Raw genomic sequence first — 20350 nt, 5'->3', positions numbered from 1 at the left:
TCTAGTATTTCCTTGTTCTAGTTCGGCAGTTGCCCTCTCTTCATTTGCTCCCTGGATCTTGCTGCAGTTTAAACCCATTTGGGGTTTTTCTGCTGCATAGTTCCCTTTTTTTCTCTCCTGGAACTGGGGCTTCTTCTGGAAGGCGCTATCTGCTTAGGCACTATCTCTCGATCAACTTGTAACCAAAAATTCTTAACTAAGCATCAGCCCACAGAAACATACATCCTTTGTGTCATTTGCTCTCATTCTGCATTCTGTAGTGGAGCTTATTTATGGCACAACTCATTTTGTTTAAAGATCATTTATATGAAGGGAGACGATAGTAGATGTTGAGGCACTTTACAAGCAAATGTTTCATTTCAGTTATTTGGCACTTTACAAGCAAATGTTTCATTTCAGTTATTACATTGTTTCTAGTGAGGAAATTTCATAAGTTATTGCCTCAAGTGATTGAACATAGTTGTATGACAGGTCAAAAGCTACCTTAAATATTACGAGTCACTTTATCTTGTGAAGTTAGCAGAGTGAGAGTTTTAATGAGTAAACATAGCACTAAAGTCTATTCAGTATGCTCTAGCAATCTGAAATAGGGGAAAACTGAAGGGGTTGTGAATAGTGAAGTATGGTTAGGATTGTTGCAGAGCTCATGAGTAACCTTATTCTGTATTTACAGTGTGTAGTGAATAAAAATAAGTTGAGCCACCACATTCCACAATAAGGGGTACAGTTACAAGACCCAATTGGGTTTGCCTTTCATATAACTGGTGCTATAAAATGAAATTATTGCAGGCGGCCCACCATTAGTTCCTGTGAAGGCGTTGGTTTCATATTATAACACCTGTGAAAAATTCAGTGTGCTTTTCCATGAGCCTCATGTTTGCTGTCAGTGAAATGTTGTTGTTAATGGGTTGGGTATTTAGTGACAGTGTAGGGCATTTGTCCTTAACAAGCTAAGGAGAGGGAAGTAGATGTCTCCCTTTTCTTTCTACCTGCTTCACTCTTCAACCTCCTTTCCCCCTTAATTTCCCTATTTGTTATGTTAAGTGTATTTATATAGCACACAAATCACCAGAGAAGCACTTATAACCACCTAGGTAGAACAAAGTACGCCCTCAGAATTTGCTAGACCTTACTTATGTGGATCCATTTAGAGCCTGACAGTTCACGGACTAGATTGTTAGACTGTTAACTTTGAAGTGGGCTGAATGTATTCTGTTTCTTGTGTGAGCAGTTCTCTGGGTCTGCCTGTAGCATTTTTTAAATTCTGAGTAACTTTAAGGTGGTTATCGATGTTTAATTCCAGCCGTGTAGAATCTCAAGGATTTCATGTTGTCTGACTGCTGAGGTTTGACATTCGCCATCCCCAGACTTTGAGATATAACTTACCATTTGGCAAGGTTCTCCACATTCAACTTAATTGTTCAGATATTCACAAATTAAGAGAACAAGCTTTCAAACTGTCAGAGAAGTTACTGGCTAAACACTATCCAAACTAAAGAGGGCATACAATACCTGCAGGGAATCTTTGCTTGAATCACACCAAAAACTAGTCAGTGACAGGATCACTTGTGTCCCTACTTTTTCCCACATCTTGAACCAAGCACAGAAATTGATTATGAAACAATGTTGTATTTTGAAATCTGCATGCCGTGACTGGGAACCACCCCTGTTTTCCTTCAAAATGTGGCACATCATACACAGGGTCGAAACGCCTTCAACACCATCTAGAGGCAGAATTAAGATTTTAGAAACACACCAGATATCTCCCTGGTGTTCCTATTTGTATACAATATTATTGACTGTCTTTTGACTAATATCAATATGCTGTTTGATGTACACATTTTCAGTTGTTTTACTTGTTCGTTTATGGTCCCTCTCACTTGAGGTTCTTTTGAAAAACTCTCTCTTGCTATTCCCTTGACCCTGTGTGACTTATGTGTTGAATATATTTATAATTGACTTTTGAAAATAAATTCAATTCGAACGAATTGAATAATACACTGGTTGACACTTAAGTAATTTCATGCGGAGATTCACTCACAACAGACTGTTTTTGTCAAATTAAGGATTTTTCAATTTTGATTAATTCAATACAGGATCACCCTGTTGTATTATATTGTTCTTCTAAATTAGTTCCATGTTATCGCATGTTACAAGCGTAAACTTAAATCTAAATCTATGCAGTTTTTATTGATATCATTAGTTGTTTTTATCCTGTATTCCTAGACTTCCTATGTGCAATACAACTCACTGGCCTGAATGTACTCATGAATTCTTTGTTGATATCTGTATTTTCATGGTTATTCTATATTTATTTTATCTGGCCACATTACATTCACTCAGTCTTCTCTCCTCCCTGCAGTGGTGGTTACTCTGGATCCAGATACGGCAAGCAAATGGCTGATACTGTCAGAGGATGGCAGACGTATGAGATACACAGAGAAAGCACAGACCCTACCGGACAATCCCAAGAGATTTACAGCCTCTGCCTGTGTTTTGGGGAGGGAGGGATTCTCCTTAGGTAGACATTACTGGGAGGTGCAGCTGCTGCAGAAGGGTGGAGGATGGCGTGTTGGGGCAGCCAGAGAGTCAGTGCACAGGAAAGGATGGGTCACACCATCACCCCAAGAGGGAATCTGGGCTGTGGAAGGGAGATGTGATGGTCAGTACCAGGCTCTAACATCCCCTCGGTCTCCTTTGTCCATATGCGAGAGCCCTAGGAAGCTGGGAGTATATTTGGACTATGAAGGGGGACAGTTGTCCATGCTCAATGCTGACACAATGGAGCATCTCTACACTTTCACTGGTGTCTGCTTTTCAGAACAAGTCTTTCCATTCTTTTCAATATGGGGAGGGGCAGATCTGTGTCTTGTATAGACTTAAGCTCAAGTCTTCTTTCTTTTTTTTATCTAGGGTGGTGCGACCCTGTTAGGTTTAGGCCATTCCTAGTATTGCTGAAGAATAAAGAGATTTTAATGTTTCACAATCTCTACTCTCCCTCTTCTGATTTCACCCATGTGTAAAAACCTCATTGTGAGACGCACTCCTCCCTATTTTTAATCTTGAAAGGAAAGAGAACCTTTTTCTATCAGATGAGAATGGAGTTTAAATGCACTGTAGTATAGAAAGGGATCACTTTCACACTGAAGCTTTTCCTGTTAAACCTGCATATATCACACATGATCCACTGACCTGTAAGAACCCGAGGCATGGTTTTGGGCATCTTTGTCTTGTCTGGACCTACCTAGAAGAACCTAACCTGATGTGTGTGATGATAATTTCTGCAGTTTGCGGTCAGTCTCTAAGTACACCTATCCTCTATCCTCTCTTCCCTTTTATTGAACATGATTGTAACCTTTTTGTCTCAGACATTGAAACTGTCAAGCTGCCTAAGACTGGTGATCTCAAGAGTTGGTAAATCTTAGCCTGCATTTGTCAGCAGCAACATTCCACAGCGTCTTTAGGTGTATTGTAATGCCTATGAACATGTGCAATAGATTTTTTGGTAATCTGAATATCACTCGTGTCACTGCTAGTATACTTGTCTGCTTGATTATTGCTTAGCTCATCTACATTTTCTGATGGCCATATTTAATCTTTGTATGCCTTGTACATATATACTATTTAGTTGATTTACTCAATTGCTAAATAATCTCTCCAGCCAGAGTCCATTAGTATAAAGTAATGTTCAGTTTATACTTTTGCTTCTTATGTGTTAAGGATTCGGAATGGATTGCTGAATCGATAGAGGTATCGTCCAAAAACTGTTTGAGTTCAGCATTCAAGTTTTTGCCTTAAAAGTTTAATGAAACTGTTGCGCTTCATTAACTTATAGAAAGTTGATATCATTGGTTAATAATGAAGCTCTTTAGGAAGTTGCTTCTAAAACCTAATTCCTAAATGGAGGAATATGGCCATGCACAGAACACAGATTTTCTGCACATCGCTGTTCTTGCAACCCTGTATAAGTTAACTTGAAACCAAATTCAAAGCCATTCAACTACAACTGTGTGTCCCCAAATGCACTGCCCAGTGATGTCCAGTATCGTAATCTGTACAGTTTAATTGGTGTACGAGCCTTTTACCAAGGTATTCTGTCCACCCCTCCCACTACCTCTGTCACTAGAAGGCTGTCACTACGTCCCCATACCACCTTGAGATCCGAAACCTCCCGACTGGGTGCTTCCCCCACATTTTGAGCGTTAATGCCAGAAACTGAAAAACTCCCTGATGCAGGACTCCTTGTTGAAAGTTCAGTATGCACCTGAGCCTCCTGTCTATCCCCTGCCAACTGCACCCAACCCTCCTTGTGGGTGGGACATCCTTGAGAGGACTTATAAATTACAGGCCAACCTCTGAAATTCCCTGTTGTGCCACACCCATCCCTAACCCCCGTAGGTCAACTGTGCCCTCTGTACCATATCTGTGTATTTAAAGAGGGCTACACAATTTTCCTGAAACTGTTTGCAATATACACTGGCGTTTATCAGGAACACTGCTGTCCAGTTCATTATTTGAACCCGCACTCTTGGCCTCTTGGACAGTCAGTACTCCTCTTCTTTTGAACTATTTGTAGCTCTCATCTTACTGTGCAAAAGCTTAAATACTTCTGTATACTCCCCTTTCCAGATGCTATCTTTTCTCAATGGCATTAAATGGGCCCCTAGGGCTTGGTAATGTCCATATAGGATAATTTAAATCTCCTCGCTTTCTTTGGCCTCACCACCCTCGTCCTTTGTTTGCACATCCTTTTCCTCTGACCTTTTACTGTGTCCTACTACTGCACCTTCCCTTCCTTATCGTCCCCACCCGTGTCTGTCTCCTGATCCTTAACATACCAACCTTTGAATAATCGCACCTTGCTCCCATTCTTAAAGTCTGCATCACCCACTTTGATTGATTGTACTGCCACCACATCCCTCTTGCATTTGTCTGCCATTTGTGATTCCTTATCTAGCCTCCAAGTTGGGCCAACTCCAAAGCCCAACATCTTTATGCCAACTTCTAATTGTCTGGACCGAAACTTCTCTCAGACATCCTTTCCTCAGCTGTGTCTTCTGAAAAACACCAACATCTTCTCACCTTATAGTCTCCGTACACCCGCGAACAAATCATTTGGCGTGCTCCACCACTCTTACTCTTGACCCTCATTATCCTGTTTTTCTCCTTCCTCAATCTCTTCATCTTCATAATCCAATACTGTTACATTTATCAGGCACACCTGCACACAAACTCATGCTATGCTCATACCAGGCACCTCACTAGCTCCCTCTCCTCCATCTCCAAATTGAGCGTCATACAGATCCTGGTATAAATCCAGCTGACTGAGGAGGCTGTATAAAGCCTTCTACCTAGCAATCCTCCACTGTCCCTTGATGTCCCAGAATCGGCACGATTTCTAACTTTGGAGTGGGAAGTTTGAGCCGCACTAAGGTCTCCCAGCTTAAGCAGTGCTGACAATTCCCAAATCTCTGCAGCTAAGTGCCACTCTTGCCTGCTCACCCTTAAATTGTCCCAAAGTCATCTGTCCCCTGCCACTGCCACCACATCTGCCACTCAAACCACTTTCCAGTTCCCCGTTCACCACTCTGCGCACTATTTGGCTTCAGATGCTTAATGTAATCAGGGTTAATAGTATCTGAAGCTCGTGGCTTCCCACCTTTCCTATCCCTCCGACCAAGATCACCTTCACTTTCCATTCCCCTCTCCTCTCCTCCACCTTCCCCAAGCCTTTTACCTTCCTTTGTACCCTTAACAAACTCCTGTCTACCTTAAGGGCACCTGGCTTATGAACCCTCATCTTTTCTCCATTTCAAATATTAGCCGAAATCCTCAAATAATCTGGTAATTCTAGTCTCCTTTCTCTCAGAGGAGCTGCTCTGAAGAGTTATCTTTCTGTTTCCATGGTACTTCCTCCTTCGTATCTTGCTGCTGGCCTATGCAGGTTGGAGAAGTCGAGCAGCATACACTGCTCAGCCGCAGCCTCTCCCACCTCCTCCACTGCTGACACCACCTCCTGTATGTTATGTTATGTTATGTTACGTGGATTTGTACTGCGCACAGCTGCCCCAGCTAAGGGGCGTCCTGGCGCATGGCAAGGTAACACGCAACAGCTACAAGAAACACAACAGCTAAAAAGAAGGAACCAGGTTAAAATAAGAGAGTTTTAATAGCCTTACGAAAAGAAAAAAGATCCTCCAACAACCGAATCCCCACCGGAAGGGAATTCCACAGTTCGGCTGCTTTAACCCGGAAGGAACGACCACAAACACGGCACAGCTTGTATCTGGGAGTGATAGTGAGAGCTTGGCCCAGAGATCTCAGATGCCGAGTGGGGACATACCAAGACAGGAGGTCCATAAGAATTTGAGGAGCCGTACCATTTAGAATCTTGAAGGCTAAACACAGTACCTTGAATTGGATTCTAGCCCTGACTGGCAACCAGTGCAACGCTTTCAAAGTACTGGAAACAGGGCAGGATCTAGGAAGACCAACAATTGCTCTAGCGGCGGCATTCTGCACCCGCTGGAGGCGGGTGACTTCGGCCAGGTTAGCGCCCACCAGGAGAGAGCTGGCATAATCCAGGCGCGATATAACAGTCGCCTGTATTACCAGCTGCCGGGTGCGGGGGTCGAAGAACTTCAGGACTGGACGCAGAGCCCGGAGGATTCCACGACGATACTGCGGGAGACCCAGCAGTCCTCCCTGCATCACACGGTAGGGCAAGCACAGCTGCCTCCTGCAGCCGAGACCCTTCACCGGCTACCTGGGACAGCTTCCTCTCTGCCACTCCTTTTTTTCTTTTTCAGCAAAGCTGCCTGACGGGGCTTTTCAGCCTCTGAGGGTCTCCTCTCCTTTCACACCACCTGGCACCGTCACCAATTTGGACAGTTTAGGTTTCGGTGGCGAACAGGCCATAACAGCTGGCTTATGCTTCCAGCCGACCTCCTCATTAATCTCCCTCACCTGGGAAACCATGCCTGGTCAAGGACAACAGGCTTTATCAGATTGTCTCTCCCTGCTTTCTATAGAGCAAGAAGAGCGCCAATCACTTTTTCATTCTGGCCTGCCGTATTTGTGTTACCTCATTGGAATTTTGCCACACTGGACTTTTAAAACTGTTCCTGCTGATCGGCCTATCACCTGAGAAAAGTGCTAAAGGAGAGAGGAAAGCTCAAATGTCGCTACTATGAACTCCAAGCCTTGCCTTCCCCCAGCGACCACCAATGTCCATCTCTTGCAGTGCCCAGACTGCACCAGTTGCCTGAAAAGCCCAGGAGCAGGGCTCAAAACAACCCCCCAACCCATTTTTGAGACTGGGTATTTAAACCCTAATCAACATGGCACCCACGTAGAGCGTCACACACATGCAGCAGTATGAAGATGATCGGGCTACTGAGAAAAACATTGTGGGAAGGTAGATCATAATAACTTATCTTGACAGAGTGAAACATCATCTTGTACTTTGATAGATTTGCAACATCTTCTAGACTTCAGACCTGATGCAGTCCCTGACATTGTCAGCATGCCTATAAATCGTATTCTTAACATACAGACTGTCCCCAGTGTCCATTTCATGAGTGCACCAGGTAGTCTGACTTGGAGTCAGTGAAAACATATGTCTAAACTGTTGTAGAACTTTTCTGCAATCAGTTTGTTGCTGGTCAGTGAGGCTGCCTGCCAAGGCTACACCATCTACTGAACCATCCTCAGGCTTCTGTGAGAGCAGGTCAGGGAGTGGATCACTCTCTTCCTCCTGATCCCTTATCAGTAGCCATGAGCAAGCCCATGTCTGCCCTGTCAACATATGGTTTGAGCCTGTTGATATGGAGCACCCTATGGGGCTCCTGGGAGTTCCTAGGTCCACCAGATAGGTAACCTCTCCCTTCTGCTCAATTATAGTATGAGGGCCACTCCACTTGTCTTAGAGGGCTGCTGGGGCCACAGGCTCCAACACCCATACTTTCTGCCCTGGCTGATAACACAGTGAACACAGCCTTTTGGTCATACCAGGCCTTTTGCCATTCCTAGCTAGCCTCAAGGTTTTTAGTTGCCTTCATGTACTCAGCCATCCTGGAGCAGAGACCAAGTACATAGTCCACAATATCCTGTTTAGGGGGTTTCAGAGGTAACTCCCATCCCTCCTTCACTAGACACAATGGACCCCTAACGGGATGTCCAAACTGAAATTCAAATGGGCTGTAACCAACCCCCTTCTGTGGAACCTCTCTGTAGACAAAGAGAAGGCAGGGCAAAAGTATGTCCCATCTGCGCCTAAGCTTTTCTGGGAGACCTTTAATCATGCCCTTGAAGGTTTTTGTTGAACCTTTCAACCAACCCGTTGCATTGTGGGTGATAAGGGGTGGTACATTTGTAATTTACTCCACACTCCTCCCACATAGCAGGTACAGGTAACAAGACATGAAATTTGCATCTCTGTCTGATACTACCTCCTTAGGGAAACCCACTCTGGTAAAGTTTCACAGGAGGGTCCTTGCCACCACAGGAGCTGTGGTGGTTCTAAGGGGAATTGCTTCTGGCTACCTAGTAGCATGGTCCACCACCTGCAGTATAAATCTGTGCCTAGATGCCGTTTGAGGATCCATGGGACCAACTATATCAATCCCAACCCTCTCAAAGGGATCCCCCAACACAGGTAGTGATATCAGGGGTCTTTTTGTACCACCTGCCTTACAACACCTTGGTGTCTTCAGACATGGGTGGCCAATGAAAGTGAGGGACAATTCAGTCCCAAGTCTTGTTTTGGCCTAGGTGACCTGCTAATGGGATGTCATGTGCTAGTGTCAAAAGGAAGCACCTAAACATCAGAGGTATAACCAACCTCCTGGCTGCACTAGGTTTGGGGTCTCTACTCTCTGAGTAAAGGAGTCCATCATCCCAGTATATCCTATGGGACCCACTGGCAGTCCCAGCAGCTTCAGCAACAGCTTGTTGTCTGAGGGGTTCAAGAGAAGGGCAGCTCAGCTGCGCCTGGCTCAGATCTGCCCTGGAAGGGCCCCCTGTCCCCAAGAACTCAACCTGATCAGGCTCAAGCTCCTCTGGGACAGTTCCTTCTTCAGGGCTAAGATCCTCTCCCTCAAGCGACTGATCTGGACTCTGAGTCCGGGGCGAATACACTGTCTTACCCCTACTGCTCCTTTTATTGGAAGGTGCCTGGTCCATTTTTCCAGGATCTAGGACCTTTTCAGTGGCAGACATTTTTGTCTGTGACCTGGTCATAGCAAACACATCTGCAGGGATGCCCAACATTTCTGCAGGAGTCCTGAGCTCCACTTTAGCCCAAACTGAAGTTTCCAAATCATTGCCCATCAAGCATTCAACAGGGAGGTCTGCAGTTATCATAACCTTCTTAGGGCCAGTTACCCCTCCCCAGGTGAAATTAACAACTGCCAAGGAATGGTATGTCCTGACATTGCTAGCATTGGTCACTTGGTACATCTTATCAAGTATGATTTGCTCAGGAGCCACAAGATCTTTTGTCACCATTGTGACACTTGCTCCTGTGTCCCTGAATGCCAAGGCCTCTTTGCCTTTAATCAAAGGCTGCTATCTATATTTGCCCAGATTACTGGGGCTGACAAATAAGGAGGCCATATCCATGCCTCCATCACAGACTAGCACAGCCTGAGTTGGAACTCTGACTAGGCCAGAGTCCATCTCAGATCCCAGGGTTAAGCCTGCTACACCCTTATTCTGAGTACCACCACTTGGAGCTGAACTAGGGGTAACAGTTGCCTTAGGGGCAGTGGTGGTTGGAGTTGAGTCCTTGGACTTGTTACAGTCACTTGTCCAATCAGTCTTCTGTTTACAGATTTGACACCATGGTTTCTTCTTGCTTTTTCCCTTGTTGGATTGTGACTCCCCTCCAGTAGATTTGTGGGACTTTTGAGAAGACTTTCTGGTCTTTACCCTTTTCACCACCCTTGTCTGAGGGTTTTGAATCTTGCTTCTTGGAGTCACCACCTTGGTTCTGAACCTTCTGCCTCACCCTGGTTCTGACCCATTTGTCTGCCTTCTGACCCAATTCTTGAGGAGAGTTCAGATCAGAGTCAACCAGGTACTGATGCAACAAATGATGTTGACAATTATTAAGGATCTGCTCCCTCATAATTAAATTGTATAATCCTTTACAATCACACACTTTACTGCCAAGTAACCAGCCTTCCAGAGCTTTAGTAGCACAGTCTACAAAGTCAACCCAGTCTTGAGTCTGTGCCTTTTGAGTATCTCTGAACTTAATTATGTATTGCTCAGTGGTTAAGCCAAACCCATCAATCAAAGCACTCTTCAAGACTCTGTTCAGCAACCTCTTCTTTAACAGTGAGGCACTTGTCCCTACCTTTGTCTGCAAAGGAGAGCCACAAGATTGCTGCACACTGCTCCCGAGGGACCCTCTGTACTTTACATGCCCTCTCAAGTGCAGTTATCCATTTGTGGATGTCATTCCCACTCTGATAGGGAGGGACAATGTTGTTCAGCGTCCTATGGTCATGAGTATGTTCTCTACCTCTAGGGAGACTGTTGCTGCCACCATGGGGCTCTAGCCCCAACGTTTTAGAAGCTTTCTGAAGCTCCAGAGATTCCCTGTCTAAGGCCAATTGCCCTCTCTTGATTCTGAGCTTAGCTCTCTCAAAGTCAAGCAGTTGGAACTTTCTATCATAAGAGGACTCCCTCCTGTGAGAAGCAGAGGTCCTATGAGAATCAGAGGTCCCTACAGATACACCAGAATGATTAGACTCCTGAGAAGGAGATCTTGATCTTCTTGGTACACTGCTAACTCTTCATGGTGGAGTGAAGAGAGGACACCTTGGGCCTTCTCCTCCATCCCCAGGAATAATTGGATTGCCCAGGTTAGAATCATCATCATCCTTCTGGTCAGCTTCAGTCTAGGTCCTGGATGTTTTCACTTCCTGGCCTTTCCTCTTCTACTGGCCACCCAACCTGCCTGCCTCATCAGACCCTGGGGTCTTTCTGAGGTCATCTAAAAGCAAAGCCTCTATGAGGCGTTGAGTATTTGGGGTTTTCCCTGACACATGCTCAAGATTCTGCAGGAGCATCAGGCAAGGATGATAGGTCCAAACCTCCCAAGACCACTGATTGCCCAACAAAGCAAAAGCAAAACAATGATATCTGAGGAAGCCGTGCAGCCGATCTAAATGCTGCCGCGGGTCAGATCCATCATTTGCCGCCATTAGCAGGGAAGCCGGGCCACGCCCACCGCCCTGAGGCCACGCCCCTTCCCTTCCCCCCAAAAGGATGTGCCTTGGCCGGACGCGCAGCGGACGCGCGCTGCGGGCGTGCCGCCAGCGCGCCAAAGGTAAGCCCGTCTGCGCCCATCCGCGCCAGGACGGGCCAGGGGCCCAGTCCCTCTACACCTTCCAGCTCGTCTCCTCTCACTTATTCTGCAGACACCCTCCGGCTCCTCATGACTAGTAGCCCTCACCCCTGCCTCCATTCAATCTCTCCCGAAGAGCATCAGAACATATGCAATCGCTGCACGTACAGACTCACCCCCCCTCTTCCCCCCCAAAATCAGCACAATCAAAATGGTCCTACTCAACTGCAGATCCCTCCCCAAACACAGCACCGAAATCAACCTCTTAATACTGAATAACGATATCGATGTGCTGTTTCTAACAGAAACCTGGATCAACTCGGCATCAGATCCAGACATAGTCCGTGCCTTACCCCCGGGCTACCTAATTAAACACCTAGACAGACCCTCAGGGTCAGGAGGTGGCATAGCGATCATCACCAAAGCCCACCTCTCCTGCCAATTCAAGGACAGCCCAATCCTCGACTGCGAAAATATTCACTACTCCATCCACCTTTCCCCGGAGAAAACTTTGACGGGACTTCTGATTTACCGACCCCCGGGCCCACTCGTACAGTTCCCCAACTCACTGGTGGACACTGCCACTTCCCTAGCCTGTCTCTCCTCCAACTTCACAGTGCTAGGAGACCTCAACATTCACTTTGATGACCCAGGGAACAAATTAGCGAGAGACCTCAAAGAAGACCTAGCCGCACTCAGCCTCCTTTTGAAAAATCTTCACCCCACCCACAACAAGGGCCATCTCCTGGACCCTATTTTCTCAAACATCCCGAAACTCACCTCATCTCTACCCCTCCCTATCCCCTGGACAGATCACCACATGATCCTCCTCAAACTTCCAATTACCACCGAACCCACCCACAGCTCTCCACCCCAAGCACCCTTTCGCCCATGGCACAAACTAGACACGGACGCTTGGACCAGCCAGCTGATAGCCTCCATCCCCACCTTAGATCCGGACCCCTCTCTAGCAGACACCCAAATCCGTTCCTGGATAGAAACATCCTTGGATTCGGTCCTCCCCTGCAAACACCTCCCCAGCAAGAGGGGATCATTCAAGTCACCCTGGTACACTCCGGAACTGCGCGAGCTACGAAAAAAATGTAAAAAACTTGAACGTCTCTGGAGGAAAGATTGGGCCTCAAACAGCAAAGAAACTTATGAATCAGCTATGAAACAATATAAAATCCTCATAAAAAATACGCAATCTGCCTATTTTGAAAGGAAAATTCTAGCTGCAGCCAACTCCTCCAAGGAGACCTACCGTATAGTACGGTCACTTATGAAAGTTCCCGAACCGCAGCTCGCCGCGGATCCCACCGGCGCCAGATGCTCCCAACTCGCCGATTTCTATATCCCCCCTCCTAACCAGGCTCATAAATTCCTCCCTCTCTCAAGGGTCAGTCCCCTCCAACTGGAAAAGTGCGACAGTACGCGCTCTCCTTAAAAAACCCCACCTAGACCCCACAGATCCCTCAAACTTTCAACCTATTTCCCTCCTCCCAGGCATCAGTAAAGTGGCAGAAAAAATCGTGAACGAACAGCTCTCATTATTTTTAGAGACTAACAACCTCCTCCGCCACTCCCAGACAGGGTTCAGACCAGGACAAGGGACTGACACCGCCCTCCCTGCCGTGATAGAGGAGACTAGAGCCATCTTGGACACAGGGGGATCAGTGGCAGTGATCCTCCTGGACCTAAGCGCCGCCTTCGATACGGTGGACCACACCATCCTCCTCCACCGTCTCTACAACACTGGAGTCACCGGGACCGCCCTGGCCTGGCTGAAATCGTTTCTGGAGGACAGGTCCTTCCAAGTGGCCGATAATCACGGCCACTCCAAAGCTCTTCCTCTTCGATGTGGGGTTACCCAGGGATCGTCCCTGAGCCCCACACTTTTTAACGTTTAAATGGCCCCCTTAGACGATATAGTTTCACCATTTGGCGTAAAGGTGGTCATGTACGCCGACGACACCCAATTAATCGTCTCCATCAACCAGGCCGACCAATCCATGGAGAATCTAGCCACCTGCCTGCATAACATTTCCAAATGGATGGGCGACTCCCGATTAAAACTCAACGGTGAGAAATCGGAGATCATGCTCCTAGGTGACCCTCACAGACTCCCTAAATCCCTTTCCTGGGCACCTCCCCCATTCCAAAAAATGAAATCAAGAGCCTGGGAGTCTGGCTCGACCAGGACCTCAGCTTTAGATCCCAAGCGAGAAAGACAGCCGGCACTTGCTTCGGCCTCTTGCGAGCCGCCCGGAAGATCCTCCCCCTTATCCCCCCCAGTCTAGAAAAATTCTCATCCAGGGCCTTATCATCTCTAGACTGGATTATGGAAACACCCTATACCTGGGCGCCCCAGTAGCTGTCATCAAAAAACTTCAGCATGCTCAGAATGCCGCAGCAAGACTCCTCACAGGAACGAAATCAAGATGCTCGGCCAAACCCTCTCTCACAGCTCCTCACTGGCTCCCCATCCAGGAGCGTATCGCTTTTAAGACCTTATGCATTTCCCATAAACTTTTACAAGGCAAAGGCCCACCAATACTAAAACCACTCATCAAACCTCATAAATCCACTAGACAGCTCAGGTCGAACTACCTTTTCCTTGCCAGCATCCCGAGAATAAAAAAAGCGCGCACGGGTGGCCGCCGCTTCGCTTTCCACGCCCCCAAGCTCTGGAATAGCCTCCCCCTTAACATCCGTAAAGAAACCAACCTGCTGTCATTCCGCAGGCTACTGAAGACCTGGCTCTTCCCCCAATCATTTTACCTCAGGAGCACTTTAAGCTGATATTATAGCGCTGGGACGCCCTTGGGTAGCTACGCGCTCTAAAAATCTAAATCCAAATCCAAATCCAAGGGAAATAGGGAGAAGACACCAAATGACGTCCCTCGTCGTAACCTCTTCAAGGATAGGGCCACACACTCATGAAAACCCTACATAAAACAAGAAAGAAAGACTATCGTCAGTATTAATATTACACAGATGTACTGTGGTGTTACTATATCATGCTATAAGTGAATCATAAGTACTCTGTATTCCCTTCTGAAAACAACTTGCGTAGATAACGCTCAAGAATAAATCTGAAATAATAACAGAAAACCTGATAAGAGTGTAATCCTCTCTATAGGACTGGATACTAAGTCTAGACAGATCTCTCAATACCTACCTAAGACTACTAGTCTCTAGTGAACAGTACAAAATGAAGATAATGCCCCAAACACCTATGCAGCTACAGGAACAACCTTTTGATTGCCAGGTGGTGTTTCTTGTCATCAGAAACACCATGGGGTAATCAAAAAACGAAAATTAAGAAGATCGAATCTCCATGGACAAGTCGTTACTCCAACAGACAAAATGCAAATGAGGAACAATGGCGACGAGAGAATATGCCATAGGAACTGTCTCCATGCAAAAAGGGAGAGCGGAGACCTTGAATGTCCAAGACACAAGGGAATGCACCTACTGAGGATTCACTTTGCCCAGGACTGCGGGGAACCGACGCACTGCCAAACGGAACCCCGAAGAATGCAGGAGTGAAACGAGGACGCCAACAAAACAGCGGGGCCTCGAACAGGAACAGGCTCAGAGGGAGGCGAACGTCTAAAGCCGCGACATCTAACAGGAACCGGAACAAGGAGACACGGGAGCCAAGAGCTATGCGGCCCGCAGCGGTTTCAGGAACAGAGAGCCCGACGGCAGACCGCTGGAACACGAAGCGGTCTAGTGCGGAGTCAGAGGTTTTTATAGTCCTCCGTCTTTGTTTGTACTCGTGAACTCCGACAGTTCTGACATTCCCTGTCTTCATCCTTCTGGATGCACACATATTTCTCAATTCTTGAAATGAGAGATGGTCATACCTAGCAAGCAAGGACCCACTGGCTTCTGCCCTAGAAGACATACTAGTGTTATGTGGTGTGGGCACCTACCTAACCTAGTGGGAACTACCAACCTCTCTTAAGTTGGTGAAAGGGTGTGCTAGACCCTTGACTTACCCAACTCTAAGTTAAGTAAAACTTACTTTAATCTAGACTTGATTTATATGTACCTAAGTACCTTTAGTGGTTTTCAGTTAGTCACTGAATGAGATTATCTGGTAAAACAATAGCAAGCTTGAATCCCAACCGCTGCACACCAATGTGAGAAGTTGGCCTGATATATGCTAACCACTAATTATAGTGGGTACCTTGTACCAGTCCAAACAACCCTTATTGATGATTAGGTTAAAGACAACCTTTATTGAAAGCTATCCTAGTGGTAGCTATGGAGAGCAGCCTTCAGGCTAAGTCTCAAAGGAATGTAAAGCAGCTTGGTTTACCAGTCTATAACCTCCTGAATGACCAAATGAAAGGAGAACCACACAAGGCATATATAAAATATATGAATGTATTACTACAGGCACACAATATTACAGTACTAAACTGACAGTAAATAGCACAATACACAGTGGGCCCAAGGGGAGACCAAACCATATATTAATAAAGTGGTATAACAACCATGACTTGACTAGACACAGTGCCTAGAGCACGTAGAATCGCTGGGACCCCAAGAAACCACCCAAGGTAGTGACACAGGGACACACAGGGGACGCGTGCAGTGTGAGAACACAGCCAAGAGCTCTGTACAATCCTATGGAAAAGTCGCGGTTGGAATTTTAAAGATTAAGGACACTTAGGAGAGGACTATGAGCAAACCCTTTCAGACTACTTAGAAGGTTCTAAGGCCAGCACCCATGTGAGCACCGGAGTACTTGTGTTTCCTAACCCAGGGAAGCCGGTGCATAGGTGTAGGAGGGTGGATGCCTGCCTATGGTTACCCCAGATTTGTTGCCTAGTGTTTAGCTGGTTTTTGACTTAGTTGGCCTGGGATCCTGCTAATCAGGGCCCCAGGCTATCTGCTCTCTCTTTAAAATGGACTCCATGTACCCTAGGTGCATAACTAATTGGATTGGATCACCTTATCAGTCCCTGTACAGTGTACTATAGGTACCCAGGGCATAGGTGTATCCAAGGCCTACCAGGGGCTGCAAAATATCTTTCGCCACCCCTGGATGGCCATCCAAACTGACACAACTGGCTGATCACTCAGCTGGGGCAAGGTCGTGTAATCACCCCTTGCTTGGATATAGTATACCTATATCTACACCTATATCTGGACACCTATATACCTATAAGTCACTCCTATGGCAGGCCTTAACAATCCTGGAGGCAGAGTGCTTGGTTTTATGTGAGATGGTGCTCTAGCATGAGCTGAGCCTCTCTGCAGATTTTGGAACCATTTCCTTATAGCTGTTCCAGGGTATTGCCATACCATATACTCTTAAGTGCATTATAATCCTCGCGGTTATTGCTAACTTTGGTTTGGCTTTACCAAAACATGTCGTGTAAGGTGTCATACACTTTGGAATACTACCCCCTCGCCAATTCTGGCGACGGGGGTAGCATTCCACCCTTCTAGAGGGAGAAGACATGTTGCTGTACTTAAAACGCGTTAAAACTAACCAGAGCCCCAGCATCACAAAATGGATGCTGCTGCCACAGACACAAGTCTGGCCTCCTGCTGCTGACCGAAACTTGGCAGGGGAGGCCTGGACAAAAGGTATCCTGTCTCAGGGAGGTGTTACACCACCCCAGACAGGAGATAGTGGATTGAGGCAGGCAGGGCGAGTGAAACTAGACACTGCCTGGGGCGCACAAGGCTCCCCATGCATAGCCCTGTTCAAAACGGTGCTGGGGCACTCCAGCCCCAGTCCTGGCGCGAAACTGGACAAAAGGAAAGGGGTGTAACCACCCCCTTCCTGGGTCCCACCCATAGGAGGGACCTAGCAGGATATCCATCCCCTTGATTTGGAATAAAGGTAGGAGCTGTGCCAATGCACCTCAGATCCTCCTGACTGAAACTTTGAAACGAAACTCTGGACCCTTCAACATCCCACTCAACGTGGAAGACCGAAGAATCTCCCTTGTGGTCAAGGAGTGACCACCCTGTGCAAACAGGCACCATCCAGCGCCCAACGGTTTGCTTTGTTGCAGTTCTCGCCGGAACTCGAGCGACAGAGATCGACAAGACCCAGCTTCCCTGACTTCTAACAGCCCGATCCACAGTCCCAGCAAATCTGAGACCCGTGGATGCGACGTGAAGCGTGGGGCCGGCCATCTTGAAAAGACTGCGAAGTGCTGACCGTGCAGCTCCTGAGGCATCCTCGAAGCTGTGCATTGGGGTTTGAGAAGCCCCAGCCCTGAGCAGCTTGTGCACCGGAGATCACCCCTCCACACTCACCGAGTGCTGCGTGGGGCCCTTTTGCATTTTCCTGCTCAACGCGTTGGTCCGGTCACTTGCCCGTCGGCTAGTGGCCCCAGTACCGACGAACGTGTGAATTTGCTCTGCTAGTCTGGTTGCTCCAGACTGGCCCTCGCTCCCCTGAAAAGCAGCAACCTTTCTGACCTTGCTGGTCCGAGTAAGAAGCGATCTTCAAATCCTGCGTGGGTTGCATTTGCCAAGGCCTGTTGACTCCGATCCGGAAGCCGACACCACCGACAGCGAGAGCCTTCGTGGGACAGCTCGTGATCCACTCCTGGACATCCTCGGTGCCCCAGAGTGAACGTGGCAGCGGAGACAAGCTTCTCGACAACTACCTGATTGCGCCCGACATTGCCTGGTTCCTTCCTGGTTCCATCCTGGTCACTGCCAAGTGACCCAGACTCTGTCCCCTCTGCTTTCAGGTACACTACATCTTCGATCCACCCTTCGATAAAACTGGACTCTTCTCTCCTGGCCGCCTGCACCATCTTCATCTCCAGGCTCCATAGATCTCCACGACGAAACCCGACACACTTTGGCACCTATGCACCCGCTTCCTGTGGGTGAGGTAACGATCTAACACCGGTGCTCCTAGTGTCCTAGTTTAAAGTGGCTTAATTCTATTCCAGTCGGAAGACTTCCAAAACAGTAACTTTGTAACTTTTACGCGCCATTGACTTTGCATTGGTGCATGCGTGTGCTTTCAGCACTGCACCCGAATCCCGCGGGCTACTCCCGTCCTAACTACAGTTAGTCCAGTGTAGTCCCAGCGATTCTCAATGCCCTAGGCCTTACCATTGTTCGTAAAGTGATACTTATACCACTTATTTAGTATATGGTTTGAGTGGCCACCGGCCCTATCCATAATTGTGCAACTTTTGTATCTTTAACTGTGCTTTTTAAGAAGGGCATGGCCCTAATGCACGCCTTTACGAGCTTAGCTACCGAACTCAAAGGTCCTTTGGTCTCGCCACTGTTAACAATAATGAAAGCTAAACTTATTCCAACGATAGCTTACGGGAGCATATTGCACCATGGCAAGAGTGCACAACTTTTGGATAAGGTGCAAATGAAAATTTACAAGCGCATCTTCGCGCTACCAAGTAAAGCATCCCCGGCCCAGTAAGACTGGAATTTGGCCTGAAATCTCAAGTGCTACTGAGGAAGTATGAGACCATAAAATTCTGGTATAATGTCTGAATGCACCAAGAGATCATGATCTATCGTGCTATGTGGGAAACCATCATCAAATGTCCAAACTCAAACTATGCCAAGTACCTCAAAATGTCATTGGAATCAACAAATCTGGCTGGACTCTGGGAAAGCAAGCTCCAAGTACCTTTATTCAAACAGGTGGTCAGGAAGGCAGCCATCAAACACTCATTGTTGGATGACAAAATAGCTTTCAGTCTCCGGTCACATGCCTGGATGACTATCCAATCATACAAAAAACTAGTGCCGGCGCATTTCCTGGACCTGACCTTTTCGCCTTATATCAAACGTAAATATCTTAATATAAGGTTGGGTAGTTTGCCAACCAACGCCGAGCATCCTAAGTGGAAGTCCCAAGAAAGTGAAGGGTGCGGGCGATGCGGTGCCGCAAGACAAGACTTTATCCACCTGATTTGCATCTGCCCGGCTCTCATACAGGAACGTCGGATTTGGTTGAAAGCCAAGTTCAAGCAGTTTGGTACACGTACCTGTAGGTCTGCGATTATACAAACATTATGTACCACAGACCCCCAATTCATTTGTAGATCAATCAAATTTATTGAATATTTTGAGAAAAAGCAAAGAACATTGGCAAAATCTTGAACTTGGAAATTGTTATTCTTTACCCCAGAAAGACACTTGTTTTTACCTCCAATTTTAAATTTTATTATTCTCACATCAGTGTGTTTTTAGCATATTATCATATCTGTACCTTTGTAATGGTTTTAATTAACTATACAATAAAGTTTTCACTTCACTGTGCTTTTGTTTAAACGCTTGTGCCTCTGGACTCATAAAGAGTACGAGTACAGAGGATTATTCTAGTAATAAATACATATATTTTTATAATATATAACTTGTGTGGTGTCCTTTCATTTGATATTACAGGATTGCATATGGTAAAACAGCTGGCTTCACATGCCCTCTTGAGTTAAGCCTAAGACTTCTTAGTCCATGCTATCCCTAGGATAGCTTGTCTATAAGGTTGACTTTACAACCACCACCATAAGGGATTGTTTGGACTGATACAAGGTGCTCACTAGAATAGTGAACTTCATACATCAGGCCAACTTCTCACATTGGTGTGCAGCGGTTGGGATTTGAGCTTGCTGTTGTTTTACCAATTGTAATCTTATATCATTTGAAAGATCACATTAAGTACCATAGGTACATATAAACAAAGCTAAGATATTTAAGTTCTACTGAACTTAGTAGTTGTAGACCAAAGGGCTTAGCACACCCTGACTACAACTCACTAGCAAGGTTCCAGTAGGAAAATACTTAGTGTAGGTAAGTGCATCACTTACACCTCACTAGAGTCATGTCTGGCACAGGTGAGCCCAGCAGTGCTCTGCCTGTGACAGGTGACCTCACCAAGGCACCTTCCAGCTATGACAAACTCAGCTTCAGGGACTTGAGTGCCCTGTGCCATAACAGGGGGCTGAAAAGGGTCACAACCCTACTATCTCA

The 20350-nt window shown here is 46.7% G+C and overlaps 1 protein-coding gene across 7 annotated transcripts in view; it reads left to right on the top strand.

The window, feature by feature from the left end:
- Positions 1-2986, top strand: part of LOC144799973 (butyrophilin subfamily 2 member A1-like) — a 683081-nt gene extending 680095 nt beyond the window's left edge. For all 7 annotated transcript variants that reach the window (XM_078671629.1, XM_078671626.1, XM_078671625.1 and 4 more), the window contains one exon: positions 2363-2986. In XM_078671629.1, the coding sequence (XP_078527755.1) occupies positions 2363-2877 (515 nt within the window). In that variant the 3' untranslated portion in view covers positions 2878-2986. The remainder of the gene's footprint in view (positions 1-2362) is intronic.
- The last annotated feature ends 17364 nt before the right edge of the window (positions 2987-20350 follow it).

Source organism: Lissotriton helveticus, chromosome 12 (assembly GCF_964261635.1).
Source record: "Lissotriton helveticus chromosome 12, aLisHel1.1, whole genome shotgun sequence".
Classification (NCBI taxonomy): Eukaryota; Metazoa; Chordata; class Amphibia; order Caudata; family Salamandridae; genus Lissotriton; species Lissotriton helveticus.
Note: the sequence above shows the minus strand (reverse complement) of the source record. Positions and strands in the feature narration are given on the sequence as shown.